The 16476-nt window shown below is 53.6% G+C and overlaps 7 protein-coding genes across 7 annotated transcripts; 3 read left to right on the plus strand and 4 right to left on the minus strand.

Annotated features, from left to right (window-relative positions):
* Window positions 1-105: 105 nt before the first annotated feature.
* M430DRAFT_31210 (hypothetical protein) lies at window positions 106-1325 on the minus strand (the record flags this gene model as incomplete). The annotated part of the gene is made up of 4 exons (XM_024866019.1): window positions 106-524; window positions 639-849; window positions 943-1191; window positions 1233-1325. 4 exons carry the CDS (start codon window positions 1323-1325, stop codon window positions 106-108), a joined length of 972 nt encoding a protein of 323 aa, XP_024716870.1.
* A 663-nt stretch (window positions 1326-1988) lies between these two features.
* M430DRAFT_53871 (hypothetical protein) lies at window positions 1989-3651 on the minus strand (the record flags this gene model as incomplete). The annotated part of the gene is made up of 4 exons (XM_024868425.1): window positions 1989-2782; window positions 2850-3143; window positions 3200-3331; window positions 3381-3651. 4 exons carry the CDS (start codon window positions 3649-3651, stop codon window positions 1989-1991), a joined length of 1491 nt encoding a protein of 496 aa, XP_024716871.1.
* A 474-nt stretch (window positions 3652-4125) lies between these two features.
* Window positions 4126-4518, plus strand: M430DRAFT_37330 (hypothetical protein). The gene has a single exon (XM_024867104.1). The coding sequence runs from the start codon at window positions 4144-4146 to the stop codon at window positions 4420-4422; it is 279 nt and encodes a 92-aa protein (XP_024716872.1). The 5' UTR covers window positions 4126-4143; the 3' UTR covers window positions 4423-4518.
* On the minus strand, window positions 4173-8375 carry M430DRAFT_185816 (hypothetical protein). Its single transcript, XM_024863903.1, has 3 exons — window positions 7049-8375; window positions 6404-6997; window positions 4173-6354 (listed from the first exon to the last, which is right to left on the minus strand). Exons 1-3 carry the CDS (start codon window positions 8111-8113, stop codon window positions 4426-4428), a joined length of 3588 nt encoding a protein of 1195 aa, XP_024716873.1. The 5' UTR covers window positions 8114-8375; the 3' UTR covers window positions 4173-4425.
* Window positions 8376-11640: 3265 nt separating this feature from the next.
* Window positions 11641-13159, plus strand: M430DRAFT_22716 (hypothetical protein; the record flags this gene model as incomplete). Its single annotated transcript, XM_024864749.1, has 3 exons — window positions 11641-12349; window positions 12403-12521; window positions 13013-13159. The coding sequence occupies 3 exons, from the start codon at window positions 11641-11643 to the stop codon at window positions 13157-13159; spliced, it is 975 nt and encodes a 324-aa protein (XP_024716874.1).
* A 95-nt stretch (window positions 13160-13254) lies between these two features.
* M430DRAFT_45438 (glycosyltransferase family 2 protein) lies at window positions 13255-15699 on the minus strand. Its single transcript, XM_024867770.1, has 4 exons — window positions 15399-15699; window positions 14425-15279; window positions 14088-14379; window positions 13255-14043 (listed from the first exon to the last, which is right to left on the minus strand). The coding sequence occupies exons 1-4, from the start codon at window positions 15449-15451 to the stop codon at window positions 13510-13512; spliced, it is 1734 nt and encodes a 577-aa protein (XP_024716875.1). The 5' UTR covers window positions 15452-15699; the 3' UTR covers window positions 13255-13509.
* Window position 15700: 1 nt separating this feature from the next.
* On the plus strand, window positions 15701-16297 carry M430DRAFT_37334 (hypothetical protein; the record flags this gene model as incomplete). Its single annotated transcript, XM_024867105.1, has 1 exon — window positions 15701-16297. A coding segment is annotated over exon 1 (305 nt), but the record flags the coding sequence as incomplete, so codon positions are not given.
* Between the last annotated feature and the right edge of the window lie 179 nt (window positions 16298-16476).

The following is a 16476-nucleotide window of genomic DNA, read 5'->3' on the forward strand; positions in this document are numbered from 1 at the left end:
ATCGATATAAAAACACAGAACCTAATACATTTCTATCACTCTTCTTCTTACACTCTACGAGTGTTCAAACTCCACAATCATTTATTAAGGAAGGAAAAATAACGACTAGACTCGAGGCCAACTTCCAGGAAGCACATGGTGCACCAGAGACAGAACGAATGGTAGGTACATGGTGAGAGGACGAGGAATCTCGTGGAGGGTGGTTTGCCGTGTGCAGATAGTGTCCTTGATGAGAGATCCCAAATAAGCCTTGCTTCCCTTCGAAAGAGTTTGTCCACGCTTCTGTCGCTGCTCTGGACAGGTGCTCCCCTCTGAAGCATCGTCGCCCTCCCTCCAGCTGTCCACAGCATCCTCTGCGTAATTGTGGTCATGTTCTTGGCCGCCGCCGTGGGTAGCAGGTTGGTTTCCCAGAATGCTTGGTCTCTGTCGAATACCCAAAGCCGTTGAGGCATCTTCAGTTCCTACAGAGAATTGACTGTCGTTCCAGGAGCTGGATAATGTGGCCTCATTTCCACAACCGGTCTCTGTTTCAATAAATAGCTCCTCTTGCAAAGACGGAGAACTGATGCTCGGAATAGGTTGCTTGGGTATGTTTTCATTTCTGGGACTTGAGGATGTGAATCTTCACGACATCCCACTAAAGTCAGTGACTTCTCTCCCAAAACTACCCGCATTTTGGAGATTACTGGCCATATGCGTGTAGAGCAAGAGTGCCAGCTCCATCAAAGGTCTCGTTACAACCCCGAATAAAGCATTCAGAGACCTGCTCTTGGTGATTGAGCCGATCTTGCCTAGGAGCATATCGGTACTGTAACTCACATCAAGGTTTTCGATGTAACTTTGTTGTACCTAGGTAGGTAAAATACCTAGAAGTTTCTGGGACAGTGGATGACTGAGAGGGTATCAATTACCTCACCTGACTACGGGTATAAACAGACGTACCCATAGGGCCTGGCGTTTTTCAGAAATGAAGGAAAGATCACCCGCTTCTTTTCTACTCCCTTCTTGATATATTTTCGGTAGACCCCCAAAACTTTCTCTGGGAGTGGCGCTAGAAAATTTTTGAACAGGTTTCAGAACATTACCATCGCCTTCCATGCAGGCGTGGAATACGTGCACATCCTCAGAACTGTATGGGTCAAAGGTCACAGTTTTCTGTGGGAGGCGGCTGGCATCAGCGGTTCCCATTGCCTTGATATCTGGTAGTACTTCTGTCAACTTCGGTTGCTCACTAGGTACTTATGGCGCTTGATGGGTCTGGGTTGCCAGAGACACGTGACGATGGTGCAGTGCTTGTTCCAGGATGTCTTCTGGTGGACTGGCATCTTCGATGTTGAAGCGTGCCGCCTGTTTTCTCATTTGAATCATCGCCTGTCGTTCTTTCTCGTTTGAATCTCCTTTGCTATTATTACCTGAGGACTTCCCGGGATGGCCTCGGCCGCATCTTCAACAAGGCTCTAAACCCCGCCCCTTTTTCATTGTTTCTCTGTACCCCTTTACACAGGCTATCAAGAGATTAGTTGATTGGCATATCTATATATCTAGTTTAAATAACTCTTGATCAAAAACAAACACCTAACCCCTATGTAAATAGAAATTCATACATTTACTTATCTTATCGGGTTATCCTCTATCTATATTCTACTCTACAATTTGTTTGTTCTTGGTCATCTAACTCCTCCTACTTATGGAATATAATATAATCCTGACCTAGTTTGGTTTATCGTCTCCTAGGAACCTCTTATATAATCTTGTCTTTTACCCTTTTTGTAGAATAAAGAATGTTAATAGTGATTGTTGTGTTGTGTTTGGAAGTATATAGACACTTATCTCCTTTTTTAGTTACCTAGGGAGAGGTTTGGGGGGTTGGTTGGCTTATTGCTTTTTGATGTAGTTCTACTTCTTGGCTACGCTACGTAGTTTTGATCAAGTTAAGCATAGAATGAGGCAGCTGGAAGTCTTCTTTCTACATTTATGTAATGACAACCCTACGAACTACCAACCACACCCTCCACAATCCTCCCCACCTCGACCCCAAACTCCCTAATGGCCGCGCGTTCCGCCTCTCCAAAATCCAATCCAGAAACCTTCCTCTCCAACTCCTCCCTCCTCCCCACCAACTCCCTTGCCACCTCTCTCCATCCCACCATCCCCTCCCTCCCCGCCCACTCCCCCTTCCCCACATCTACAGCCTCCAACATCCAATCCCGCTTCCTCACCTCCCCGCCCACCATCACCATCTCCAGATCCGCAGGGCTACTATGCAGCACCAGAGCCGCGACCGGGTCATGCTGCGCTGCACAGACCATGCTCGAGCTCAGCGCGTCAAAGACTAGGATATCAGCGTACTTCCCCACTGCGAGGCTCCCGATCTTATCATGCATGCCGATAGCGCGCGCTCCGTTTATGGTCCCGAGGTTGAAGGCTTCCTCGGCCGTGCGGTTCACCTTCCGCGGGACATTCCCCGCGTCCACGAACGGTTGGTTGAAGACGGCGCGCGCGTTCTGCAGGAGCAGACGCATCTCCGATACGAGCGAGGCGCTGTTGTTGGAGTGGCAGTCGGCGCCGAGAGAGCAGTTGCGCTGGATGCGAAGCGCGGGGTCGAAGGCGACGGGATACCCCATGGCCATTTGGAGTTCGGTCGACGGCGTGCAGGAGGCGTGGCTGTTGGACTCGAGGAGCAGCTTTGCGCAGTTAGGGGACGGGTTCGAGAAGTGCGCGAATAGGATGGAGGAATCGAGGAGCCCGTAGCTCTTCAGTAACTCGGGGATGGAATCCTGTCCTAGAGCGAGAGCGAGAGCGGGTCAGTGGGTAATGTCTGAGGGGAGGGGGGAAGGGGAGGGAAGGACCGAAGACTACGCCGCGCACGACATGCGTAGTGATGACTCTTATGCCCAGCGCCTTCACCTTCTGGAAGAGGGAGATGACCGTTTCTTTCGGGAGGAAGAAGCCGTCGAAGGCGAACCCGAGCTCAATCCGTCCGTCCCCAAAGGGAGACGCGGCGGCGAGGCGCTCGAGGCTGCTCATCACCCAGCCCGCGAGCAGGTCGTGGTTCATGACGAGCGGGTTCCAGGAGTCGATCCGCGGCGTTGGGCAGTAGCAGAAGACGGATCTGATGCCGGATGCGATCGTGGCGGCGATGGCTGCATTTGCTTCAAGGACGTGAGTTGGGGTCATGAAGATATGGGAACAGACCTACTGTGCTCAGGAGAGTAGTTGATATGGGCGAAGTCTACGACGGTCGTGGTGCCTACATCAAGACACTCCATGGCACCGCCAAGCTGGCCCCAGAAGATATCCGCCGGGCTATGGAGGGAGGAAGTAAAGTTTCCTGTCCATGTCAATTAGCATGTATGACAGATGTCCAGAGATCGACTTGCCGGTTGGCATATAGTCGAGAAGTAGATGGTTAGCATGGCGTCCTTTGAGCAGCGTTTGCCAGAGATGGTGGTGAGTATCAACGAAGCCGGGAGAGAGGATCTTGTCAGTACAGTCGATGACTTCAGCACCCTCGGGGGGGATTATGCCTTTCTCAATCTTGCTGATGATGTTTCCTTGGATCAAAATGTCGGCCTTGATGGGATGCACATGGTCATCAGCATCGTGGGTGAGGACAGTGCCTCCTCGGAGTAGCTTTGATGTGGAAGGCATTGTAGTATCGACTTCGATATTATATACACTCAAAACTTTTCTCTGCAGCAGCGAATACAAAACAAAACAAAACCACAACAGAGAAGGATATATAAAGATATATATATGAATGACGGGCACTCGTTCCCCACGGAGATAAGAGAGATGTGGTGTGCTTTTCCATCTCGGCCGGACTCTTTCTCCGCATATCTCCTCCTCCGCATCCGCCCCCGCCACGACGTCTCTCCTCGACTTCTTGACTGGTTGACTTGCCCATAAGACTTGACATTTATACATTCAGATACCTATTGAGCTCTCTGGCAATCTGTCGCTGTATTCTATCTGGATCCTGCCATATCCCCCTCGCGCTTACACTCACCCTCTCTTGAGCAAACCTAGCTATGCCAGGCAGAAAGCAAAACATGCGCCCCGCACTGCAGACAAAGGAAAATGAGAAGAGAATCCAGTCAGAACGAAAGGAAAATATAGTTACGTTATTACAAGTCTGAGCTAATGCCTGTCTTCCTCTGGCTCTCTCCCGCGCTCGGCTCCATCCTCTCCTTCAAGTTCAAATCCATACAAGTTTCCATACAAGTAACATATAACTCCAAGAGCGCCTTGCCTTTTTGCGCCGTTTGCTCTGCTTCTGCTTCCCCATTCTTGCTTGGCGTCCTACCAAAGACAACATGCCACCTGCTTCAGGAACTGATTATAATCCAACGCTCAATATCGATGTCCCATTGTAACTTGATAAATATGGATGCCTGTCTTCCATCTTCAGCACCCACCTGATATCTAATCCCCCCGATCTCTTCCTCTTCTCCTGAAGAAATCCATGACCTTTCTCGCCGCCCCAGAGCTCCCCGCATGGTCAATGTGTGGTGGGCCTCCCCACCCACTGTTGTCCTGCGTTTCATAAGCCTCGACGAACTTCCGGTTGTTCTTCTGAAGCACGCCGCCCCTTCCGCTCGATCCTGTTCGGCCAACGGGTCTCCGATCATCGTAATCGCTGAAGCCGGGTGGGTATTGGCCTCGTCGATTTCCAGTTTCCTGCAAGCTGGATTCGGACCCAGTGGCCTGGGTCGGTTGGTCCTGACGGAAGTTCAGTGGTGGGAGAAATTGTGTAGGTGCGCCGGAGCGATGGTCTTGGATCGGTTGCGAAGCATACCGTTGGTGTTGTTGGGGCGGACTGGCAGTGGAGGTGCCTCTGCGGTCTTGTACTGGGTTCTGGTCATAGGCATCCGCTGAGTATGAATCAGTGGTGTTGCCGCTGACGGTCCGGGCTTGTTGAGAGTGTTGTGACATGGGCGGATCCATGTAGTTGCCGCGACTATCTGGACGCTGTTCGTATTCTTTGCCAATACCAATCGACTTCAGAGAGAAGGAGGCTGGAAGCAGGGAGAATCTCCTGTTGTTGGGCCTCTCATGAAGATTGGTTTGGGAACCGGAAATACTACCACTTCTCTTCCTGCCAAACCCGAAAGATATTGAGCGGCGAGAATCCATGGACTGTCGGGGAGGGTCCATAGACATTCCAGATCCAGACATGCTCACGGGCGGATATTTCTTATTAGGCTTCTCCTGCTCAGCATTTCGTTTAGATCCAAACATCGAATTCGTCCTACTGAAGATGCTGCCAATCGTGTTCGATCGCTTGTGGCCTCTCGTCTCGGGTTGTGAACCAGCAACGCGAGTGTATTGACCTGGTGCTGAAGAAGGCTGGCCATATTCAGACTCTCCTTGTATGATTGGAGCGGAAATCTCGTAGCCTCTGACATTTTTGGGTTGAGACATACGGCCTTGAGCATTAGTGCCAGCAACGGTGGGTGCTGCTGGTTGGCTATATGAACCACGGTGGGGAAGGGCCCCTGATCTGCTCCCAGTGGATGCCAGGGATCCTCCGGTAGCTGGTCTGGTCATGGAGACGGGTGGAGCTCCAGACATGTAGTTCGTGTCGGAGACTGATCGAGGTGGGTCGCGTCCAGGCCGGGCTGGAGGAGGCATACCTTGTTGACGTTGAGAGGTCGATGGTCGTCGGCCTTGAGAGTATTGACCATCTCTCGAGGCCGATGGTTCCTGGGGCAGGGGCTTTTCCGTGGATGGAGCTCTCCTTGATCCAGCAGGGGCACTGCTCACAGGCTGGACCTCTACTGGTCCCTGGCTTCCAGCACGAGCACGAGTTCTTGAGTTGGCTTGTGTAGTTGCTGTAACAGACTCTCCGCGTTGAGTCTGCGACCGTGGAGGAACATATTCAACCTGTACAGTTCTCCGCTTGTTATCTTTGGCGACCTTTTGGTGCGCATCTGCTCCTTCTTGGTCCACATTCCCATGTTTCCGACTGAGATCACCCACAGCCGTCGGCGTCTTGGCCTTGGAGGGCTCCCTAACCGAAGCACTTCTTGCCAGCAGTGGTGCCTCTTGTTGATCCTCCACCTCAATTGCTGTCTTGGCAATGTCTCCCGACGTGGTCGTGCTGCTTGTAATGAACCCAACCACATGAGCGTACTCACTCAACCAGCTGTGTCTTGCAACCTCGAAGAGATCCGCCCGCTTCCTTGGGTCGGGGACGAGTATCCGACGGAGAAGATCTCGCGCGTGGGGGGTTACATATTCGGGAAACGTCAAGGGGGTCGAGACAATATACTTGTAAAGCAGATTGATGTTGTCGCCTTCAGGGTTGGCTGGGTCATCGTCAAAAGGTAGGTATCCTGCCAACATAGCGTACTAACACATATCAGCAAGATCACTCTTAAGTTTAGGTATCCCGACTTACCAAAATAACACCACAGCTCCACACATCGACCTTGCGGCCGGTATACAGAGAGTCGCTGACCACCAATTCAGGAGCGGCATAGCAAGGACTTCCGCAGCTCGTCTGCATCAGGTCGCCTCTCCGGTATCCGCCCGGGAGGATCTTGTCCAGCTCCATCCGCTTCACGTACTCCCGACTAGACAGGTTATACTCGATTTCCTCACCTAGCTCGTCCTCCGGGTTGAAGGTGTTCGCAAACCCAAAGTCAGTGATAATTATATTCCGGTTGCGATCAAGCAGGAGATTCTCCAGCTTGAGGTCTCGGTGCACGATACCCTTCTTGTGTAGATATCCAACCCCGGACACCAATTGTGCAAACAGTCGTCGAGCAGCGTTGTCCTTCAGATACCGGTGGTTGAGAATGTAGTCAAAAAGCTCTCCGCCGGAGGCATACTCGAGGATTATACCAATCTGCTTTTCCGTCTCGACCATCTCGTGCAAACGAACGATATTCGGATGGGATATCTCTCGGAGGATGGCGATCTCGCGGTAGATCTTGGCGAGTCTCGTCGGGTTCGTGCCCACACTGTCACGGCGTATAAGCTTGATGGCGACCTAGACAGGCGTTAGTTAATCATAGTGAGAGCTTCTGAAAAATCAGCTTACTTGAATGCCGCCCTCCTGCTTCCACCCCATCTTAACCTTGCCGAATTCTCCCTCTCCCAGTGTATTGCCTAGGTAATACTCCCCAAATCTGCTGTTCTTCTCCCGCTTGCCCGAAGAGACTGCATGATCGTGTCGGCTCCGTGGACCCCGACCACTGCCCTCAAGATCTTCGGGGCTCACAACACTCACCGTACCAATCGGGGAGCGGTGCGAGGCGGATGCTGGTGAGGCTTCTGCCATGCGTGCGCGTTCTCGTTCGACGTCTACTTCGGGTTTGCTGACAATCACGCGATGCAAGATCTCGCTGGCCTCTCTCGACAATTTGCTAGGTGTTGATGAGTTGCCTGCTGCTACGGGTCGTCGGTCCTGGGGAGTAGAAGCTGAGTTGGAAGCTCTCGGTTCTGGGCTCGAACTTGGCCGATGCGATAAGACTTCCTGTGGTGAATCTGCGGCTCGTCGTCTAGCTCTGGCAGCGGCGTTGGCGGCAGCAGCAGCATCATCAGCTCCTCTGTCGGCCCCATTGACCTGTGTGTTGCCATTGCTCCTTTGTCTCTCTACCCGATCCCGCTGGCCATCGGTTGTCGCCCGTGGTGAGCCGGTGGACTCATTAGTGTGACCTGCTCTCCTCGCAGACCGATCGGCTGCAGAAGCAGCAGCATTAGCGGGATTCCGGTTCGAGGAAGTGCGTGGTGAGACGACAGGAGGCACACCACGTTGATGATCCCCTGGTGCCATCACCGGATATCCTGCTGTAGCGGCGGTCGTTGATGTTTGAGAGGCGTGGACGCGTGAAGAGGTCGAGGCTTGCGTGTTGGCCGAGGGCGGATAGTATTGCGATGATTGAGAATTATTATTGTTCGTAGACGCGCCATTGCCGCTGGATTGTCGCGATGGCCGACGTGTTGCAGTAGGCGACGCGTTTGTCGGGCTCTGATTGTAGTAGGGATCTCTCGAGTGAGACGAACCCGCGGTGTAGGGCCTGTTGGAGGCGGTGGCCACGACAGGAGAGTGAGCCCCGACGGATGTTGGCTGATGAGGCGCCGATTGCAAGGTGGCGGAAGACATTGTCTCCTGGATGGCGCGCAGGATAGACGGTGATGTCGTTGACCACTGCTCTCAGGCAGCGTCAGCAAAAGGGTGAGCTGGCCGATGGGAAAGCAGCAGCTCCTGGAATGCGAGAAGGTCGCCTCTGTCACCAATGAGACGGGCCAGCTACCATCGTGCGCGGTGCTGTCGAGGAGCCGTCAGGAGGGGAGCCCGATGAGAGGGGGACGGGGGGGTGGTGGTGGTTGTTGATGGGCTTGAGCCTTGGGGGGCTCCTTGGGTCAAAGAATCAACACGCGGGATAACGGGGGGCCCACTGGTGCTGGTCCCTTCCCTCTGACGCCGGTCCCGCCTAAGGTATGGCTCGAGCCGGGACGGTCGCGATGGAGACGGTGGGAGGTTTTGCGGGCGCGGCGGGCGGGACGAAGGGGGGACGGAGGAATGGGAATTAGCCGTTGGTGTTGAATGGGAGACGGGAAGAGATGGGAGATGGGAGATGGGAGATGGAGATGGGATGGATCAAAGAGGTGCAAGATCCAAGAAACCTCAATGAAGGGATTGGGACGGGGCGTCGCAGCAGCAGCGGAGCGGATTATTGCTTGAAGCTGTAATTTCCTTTTCGCGACTCAGGCTTAGCGAGGCGTGCGCATGGAAGCGGAAGGCGGTGAGGCAAAAGCGCTGCTTCGGGCTAGGCCGGCTCCCGCGGGTCCTGGGGCAGTGGGCAAGTCCCTGAGGCTTGACTCTAGAGCAGCCGTAGCAACGCGGATCGGCCTCACCGTCGTCGTGTGTACGGGCCATTTATTGACGACGGGAACAATAGAACCCCCATTGCCTGAGGTCGAGGGCAGCAGGCCGGTGTACGAGTCGTGTCCGAGAGGATATGCGAGCGTATATGCGAGGGGGCGCGGCAGAAAGGGCGCTGTCGCTGGAAAGGGGTAGTGGCAGTGGTAGTCGTAGTGGTATTGATATTGTATTGTATTGCTACCTTATTGATCCTGTAGCACATCTCAACCACTTTTAGGAAGCCTTCTACGAGGGCGTCGAGGAGAGTCGGAGGCGAGCATTTCTTTCCATATACATGCAGCAACATGTCTCTCTCTTCACCAAGTCTCGCCCCCCAGGCAATGTTTCTTAGCATTGATGGTAACAACAGACCAATCCTGTCATCTCCGCCAGGGATATACCAGAGATGATGTCCTGCGCAGAGGATGACGCCTGCAGAAGCATCCCAGCATACATACACACGTGAAGTCGACCTCCTTTCCAGAAGAATGGCGGCAGACGATGTGCAGAGGATCTATATGTCAATAGCAGACTCGGATCCTGCTCCTTCAGCCCCGACAGGGTGCACCGACAGTACCCATCTCCCGACTGTTTCGAAGCCTTCAACGTTCAACCAGATCTCACCTCGCCCGGCGAAGACAAACAAATGCCAGGGTCATGTCATACAAGAGGCCTTCAGGCTTCACCGAGCATGCAAGTGTTCAAGCACCAATCACGCCCGTGCACGCCTCCCAGCCTCCCCGTCGTCACTCGTGGCTGGAAAGCGTTGCCACGGCCATTGATCCCTGCGGCTACGGAGTGCGCGGTATTATTTGAGTTCCTGTGCCGCGTATCACGGGATCGAGGCTCGAGCGGACAGTGGACATGGACCAGGGCTCACGGCCAGGAATAGCACGGCGTGGTCGATGCATCGCGGCAACTGGGGAGATGGTTGGCGGTTGAAGCTTGAAGCTTGAAGCTTGAGGACTTGAAACAAGAGGCTCAGCCTATCCGTCGCACGAATCCGCCGAGGAAGAAAGATATGCGGATGGACATGCCTGCTTGGTCCTTGCTTGCTGCCAAGTCCCATCGATCCGTTTGACTCGAAATCTCTCGGTGCCCGCCTCTTGTCCTTCATCCCGGGCCTCGCACCGCAATGCACTTGATAGATTCCTCCAGCGCATGAACTGGTAACACATAATCATCATTATTCAGAATGGTCAAGATCGCAAGGAGGAATCACTATAATCACATGTGTGTAGAAAAGCACCTCCTGGTCCCGTCCTGGTCCCGGCCCCGGTCGATGCAATGCAGTTTCGACAACTATAAATACATCCGTCCAACGCAAAAGAGAAAGGTTCAGGTACAAGTTGCGTTTGGCGCACCCTCTACTGTAACATGTGGTAGTTCGTAGCCTGCAGAATCCCTAATGCCTGCTTCAAGCCTCCAGCACGAGGTGTAACGAGATGTAAGGTTACTTTGTACTGTATCATCAGAATACTCCACAAGTAGTAATGAATTCCTACTACTCACGTTTTCACCCTGCGATAGCCACGTCTTTGTTTCTAATTCGCAGCTGTCACTCTATTCTCCTGATGTAGAGGCAGATCGCTGTGTCCCTCGTGTAATACCGTCTGTGATATCGTATCTTATCTTTCGGTATTCCGCGGAGCATCTCAACTCCCTTTCTGTTGTTATATCCTTTGTCGCCCCAGGCTTGAACAAGTTTATATTCGTCCTCGGAACCCAAAGCCATCAAGGACTAGGGTAGGGAGAAAATCCAAGCGAGCGCGCCAATTCTCCTTCACCGAGCTTCCACTCTTCCTCTCCTCTTCAACATTTAACCCCTCATAATACAACATGGCTACATTTCCCTCTCCATTCAAATTCTCAGATGGGCCAGTGTCCAGATCAAGTGTCAAATGTCAAGTGTTAGTGCCCAGTGTCAAGTGTCCACTGCCCATGCCCATGCACAGTGCCCAGTGTCACCAAATACCATCTATAAGTCCCGCGCACTGTCTGAGAACCATCAAGACAGCATGCTCGATGCTTGCCTGTTATTCGCCATCTGAAATTCAATGCTTGGGAATAGATAGGCTTGGATTACCCATAACCAGCGCGAGCCCGGGTTGAGTCGTCCCAGAGATAAAGAAAGGAAGCAAGAAAGGAAGAGAGCTAATATCGAGCTCCAAGAACATGAACCTCTCAAGACGGGGAAGCTCCCCCCTCAACCCGTTCGCCGTACGATTGAATATCAAGTTTCATGTGGCATCAGGCTTTATGTGGCTGAATCTTGATCTTTCAATCCGCCAGCCTTGTTTCTGGTGAGACGAACGGTCAATCAAACAGAATTGCTCACACGTTCAGAAGCCAGAAATCCAGCCAGTGGCGGATACAGCCGCGAGTCTCTTGCTTCGCCGTTCGAAGATATGCGGCCTGACTTCATCCTCGGCAGCTTGAATCAGATGTCAGACATCATGTCAGGTGAAGAGTCCAGTCTCTCATTGCCGTCGATATTCTTTGTTGTTGCGCGGAGGTGAAAGGATTGCTCAAACATGGATTCTTTGTCCGGGATGTTGTTTCTACAGCCATATTCAGGTGAATATGATTATTTCCACATATACTTTATATAGTGATGCCATTGCTTCGTGACAAGTGCGCGAATCCTCTCTAAATTCTGAGCACCTGTTGTCTAGTTACGCTCTCATCGCCATTCTTGACGACCACAGAATCCACCACCACAGAATCCACCACCACAGAATCCACCACCACAGAATCAACCCAACATGTCACGCCCCCCCTCATCCCGCCAACATCACAAGAACCTCGAACCCCTCAAGATCACCCACCACAACCGCCGCTCCTCGACCGCCTCCCTCCCCAGTCCCAGCCTCGTCGCCGCCCGCGCCTACTACCTCGAGCAAACGACGCCTACAGGGCAGGTTGTAGATCCCATCCAGCGACGCAGGAGCCTTTTCGAAGGCCCTGACAATAGCTCCCCTGGCACTCGCAGAAGACACTCGGTTCTCGCACCTTCAGAATCCTCCCCTCGCGCCCTCGCCGTTCCCAGGAGAGCATCCATCCCAGTCCCAGTCCCTTTCGAATACACACACAACCACCTCCGCGACTGGGGCCACGTCTACCTGAACAACGTTTCCACCGCCGACGTATTCGTGCAGGCCTTGCCCCTGCCCCAACCCAATCTCTCCCCCGCCCTCGCCCTCGCCCCCGACTCAGCATCATCACCACACGTTACAATCCGCGCACTTATCCATCCTAAATCAGCCACTCGCAAACCATTCCTTATCCAGCGTTCTTTCGATTTAGATCATTTGCGCGCTAGCATTCCTCTTTCTCTTTCGCCTTCTTCGACTTCTTCTTCTTCTCATCCCATCGAACCTCTTCCTCCTCCTCCTCCTCCAGTTCCTCCACTCCGGCGTTCTCCACGCTCTCACTCTCACTCTCACTCTCGTCCTGGCCCCGCTATACCAATCCGTATTCCCCCCCCCTCCCTTTCCCCCACACCCCAACCCCACTAACCAACCCAGACATCGAATACGCACTCCACTTCCTCCCCGTCCTAGCCTGCCTCATGCTCTCGAGCCACATCCACCGCGGCGACACCATCCACCTTCCAATACCAAACCCTGAGTCCTGGCCTGACGTCGTGAGGTTTGTGTATACGAACCAATCCCAGCCCCATACCATCCCGTCTGTAGGGGAGATTGTTAAATTTTTAGGAGGGTCGATTTGAATATTCGTTTCTTGATGAGAGTTTTGTTTGGGGAATGGATGGATAGATAGATGGATAGATGGATGGGATTTTGATTGAAATTCATCAGCTCTCTCACTCACTCACTCAATATCCTAACATATTCTGCGCTCCGCTCCGCTCCGTTGTCTGTGCGTGCGTGCGTACATGATGCAGGTAGGCAGGCTCCTAGGAGCTGCAGCAGTTGCATAGCGCCGGGGGTTTTTAAAGTCCGCGCTGCGTGCGTGCGTGCGTGCGTGCGTGCGTGCGTTTTTATGCGTGTTATGGCATGGTATGGCTGTATTGGCTGGGATGGGATGGGATTCTAGGATGGGATTCTAGGATGGGATTCTGGTATGGGATTTGTTGTTGTTGGGCTTAGTACAGTACATACTCAGGCGCAATAGCAACAGCAACAGCAACAGCAACAGCAACAGCAACAGCAACAGCAACAGCAACTGACTCATCTATTGGCGCCCATCTATCATATCTACCGGCGCACTATCATATCTACCGGCGCACGTCCTCATCTCAGGGCACACAAGGGGTATTAGATTAGATTACCGGCCGCCCGTGGCCTTTTTTTCTTTTTCTCTTTTTGCCTCTTTTCCTCCTTCCCGCCCCTTTTTCCTGACCCGGAATACTGTATGGAATTTTTGATGCTGCATAACACCCCGCAGCTTCTTTTCTCTTTCCCCTGACCTAGGAAACATACAATCCCGCCTCCCGCCTCGTGGCCATTGCCGAATCAGTACCCTGAATACCCTACTGCCTAGAAGAAGCGCATGCAATGCAACATTCAGAAACCACCAACATCACCCTCATAGGGTCAATCGTAAATCATAAATCATCGGGCCGCGGGTCAATGCCGTTGGCAGACGGAGACCCGTGGAGTTATGCTGCACTAGCGTCCACGGCTCTCCATCTCTGTCGAACTAGAACTGAAACTAGAATCGGAATCTGTATCTGTATCTGTCTCTGAATGCTCGGAATCGTTGGTATCATAGTACCTATTGCTAGCGGAGTCAAGATCGATGTCGGTGTTCTCGACCTTCCTGCCGATGAACTTGTAGAACTTGTCATCGAATTTGTCGTCGAATCTTTCGTCAAACTTCTCGTCGAATGTCTCGAATTTCTCAAACTTCTCATCGACATACGTCTCGACATATTTCTCGCTTGGCTTCTCATCGACATACTTCTCGTCGAATGTCTCGAATTTCTCAAACTTCGCATCGACATACTTGTCGACATACTTCTCGACATACGTCTCGACATATTTCTCGCTTGGCTTCTCGCTTGCAAACACCTTATCGTCCTTGTACCGAATGAGTCCAGGGTGATTCCCTGGAGGCAGCGTGATGCTCTCGCTCCGCCGCGCCCGAGGACTCATACGATGGCTATCATTGGCATCACCGTCTGCACGGCTACCCCATGATGTCTGAGCGGTTAGCAAAGATACCCAAGGAGCGTTACACAACTTACCACGCGGAGAGTACACAGCGCGTACAACTTGATCAGGCCATGAAAGTACCCAAACAGGATCGAGGCCGGCAGAAACACCAGATCAGAGGGCTCGCGCATGAAGAGGCCGACGAGCTTGATGACCTTGGAGAACAGCATGAAGGCGAGCTGCAGGCCAAGTGCGATCCACTGATGCTCGGGCGACCAGTTCTGCGTCGCCTTGATGGTCAAGAAGATGATGAGCGGATCGAAGACGAAGGATAGAGACGTGAACGTGGCGATATGCAGAGCATACGTCGACCAGGGTTGTTGGCTGCGACCGTCAGTACTGTCTGCTTTAACTCGGTGTGAGACTCACGTCCACACGTGTCTCTCGGTGAAGAGGCTGGTATAGTTGCTCCGCCAGTTGCTGCGCGCCCACCGCGAGCACTGGAACAGGAACTTGGAGTTGTTCTCGAGCGTCGTCTCGATCTCACACTCGCGGTTGTACTGGATCCACGTCTTCCACCGGTTCGAGACCAGCCAGCGGGTGACGAAGTTGTCGTCGTCCGCGTTCAGCTGGAACTTGCCCCAGCGCTCCGTCTTGAAGCCGTCCAGGAACAGGGGGCTCTGCAGGATCTCCGATCGGAAGGCGCAGGTCCGGCCCGACATGCACGAGGTGCCGCCATCAATCCCGTGAGTGGCCGAGATCTCGAAGTTGCGTCGCTCGATGTAGGCCGCGCCCAGCCAATTGTAGATCCGTGCCGCAATAGGCCCGGACCGGATTCGCTTGACGCGCTGACAGGGACCAACACCCCCTATTCTCGCATCCTCGAACGCGGCCAAGAGCCAGGGCAGGATCGTGCGTGGCCACGTGACATCGTCGTCCGCCATGATGGTGACGGCGGACTTGACGCGGGGGATGGCCTCGCAGACCTGGATGCGCTTATTCGCGATGGGGGTGTGGAAGACGCGGACGTTGGGCGCCTCGAGCGTCTTGACAAACGAGAGGAGCTTCTGATATTTGTCCGCGGTCGTGACGAGGAGGAGCTCATAGGGGTGACAGGCGAGGATGCTCTGCAGAGCCTCCCTCAACTCCTCGAAGTTATTGTGGATGGTGGGGATGATGACCGTCACATCCTTGGATGAGTACGACGGTTTGGCGGGAATTGGATATGATTTGTAGAGCCAATGGCTGATCGTGTTCACGATCAAGCGGAGGTAGCGATGGATCCTATCAATGGGCAGGTTAGTCCTCAAGACCGGATACAGAAGGGGATTGGAGCCGCACGACGCTCTCCTCCACCTCCTCCAGATCATGGCCGAGATCGGCACGGGGGCTCGCTGACTTACCAGAGGATCAAGAACAGCCACTGTGAGAAGTCGAGGCTGGTGGATGTTCGCATATTGGAGATGGAACCTGGAAGGACGACCGGGCCGAGCAGGTCGGTTCCGGATCAGGATCAGATTGTCGTGTGTCGGCCAGACTGCCACCGTGGGGGGATTGGGAGGGGAAGGGCCGAGGGATCATGTGTCGAGACGGGAGGGGGGGAAGACCGCGGGCTCGAAGGTTGTGTGCTGGTCGAACGCATGCGCGGGGGGGATGGAGGAGGGGTGGTCGTGGCGGGTGGCGGCGGCGGCGGCGGCGGCGGGGAGGAGACTGCAGACGTCTGACGAGAGAGGAGGGGGGGGGTACTCTCTTGGGAGGAAGAGGCTGATTGATGGATTGGATTGGATTGATTGATTGATTTGATTGATCTTCAGAGGGAAGAGAAGAGCAGACAGCCAGCCGTGCATGCGCGCGCGCGCGTTTGTGTGTGGTCGAGGGGCCCCCCCGCAAGGCTGGCGGGGTCGATCTTCCGAGGGAGGAGGGAAGAAGTGATTATTCACTGGATCCAGCCGTGAAAACTTTTCTCGATTGCTCGCTCAAAATGCTTGAAATACAAAATGCAACGAATGCTGTGTGTGGGCCAGAGCAATTGCTTGCGCTGGTCGAGGTTGCGGGAAAAGCAGAGAAATTACGGATACGCATGTATGATGGATGGGAGTAGAGATGGATGGATGCTTTGTGACGAGGCCCGAGAAAAAGAGACTTTTCTTTCCGAACAGCAGCAGCAGCAGCAGCAGCAGCAACGAAGGACAGTTTATAAACAAAACAAGGACCCCAAACGACCGTCAGTCCGCGGTGTCCGCCGGCAACAAGATGAGAGGAATGAAGATACAAAAAGCAGCCCGGGCACCCCTAGGATACGACACCGTGGATGAGAAGTCATAGACAAGCAGGATCGGGGACCAGGAGGGCAGGGTCTGGACGGGGTCTATATAGGCCAGGCACGCGCAGGGCCGGCAGCGCACCATGTCTCGCAGACTGCACGAGGATGGGGAATATCATTGCAACGGCGGGGGGGGGGGGGAGAGGGAGGGGGGGGGG

The sequence above is a fragment of the Amorphotheca resinae genome (assembly GCF_003019875.1).
Source record: "Amorphotheca resinae ATCC 22711 unplaced genomic scaffold M430scaffold_13, whole genome shotgun sequence".
NCBI classification, from domain to species: Eukaryota; Fungi; Ascomycota; class Leotiomycetes; order Helotiales; family Amorphothecaceae; genus Amorphotheca; species Amorphotheca resinae.

Bases quoted from the DNA above. Each gene is read 5' to 3' on its own strand.
- M430DRAFT_45438 (XM_024867770.1), bottom strand. From the start codon at position 15,451: ATGCGAACATCCACCAGCCTCGACTTCTCACAGTGGCTGTTCTTGATC. The intron at 15,280-15,398 runs GTAAGTCAGCGA...GCCCATTGATAG, and splicing joins TGGCTGTTCTTGATCCTCTG to GATCCATCGCTACCTCCGCT. The intron at 14,044-14,087 runs GTAAGTTGTGTA...CTAACCGCTCAG, and splicing joins CGCTGTGTACTCTCCGCGTG to ACATCATGGGGTAGCCGTGC.
- M430DRAFT_37330 (XM_024867104.1), top strand. From the start codon at position 4,144: ATGCCTGTCTTCCTCTGGCTCTCTCCCGCGCTCGGCTCCATCCTCTCC.
- M430DRAFT_185816 (XM_024863903.1), bottom strand. From the start codon at position 8,113: ATGTCTTCCGCCACCTTGCAATCGGCGCCTCATCAGCCAACATCCGTC. The intron at 6,998-7,048 runs GTAAGCTGATTT...ACGCCTGTCTAG, and splicing joins AGCAGGAGGGCGGCATTCAA to GTCGCCATCAAGCTTATACG. The intron at 6,355-6,403 runs GTAAGTCGGGAT...GATATGTGTTAG, and splicing joins GGAGCTGTGGTGTTATTTTG to TACGCTATGTTGGCAGGATA.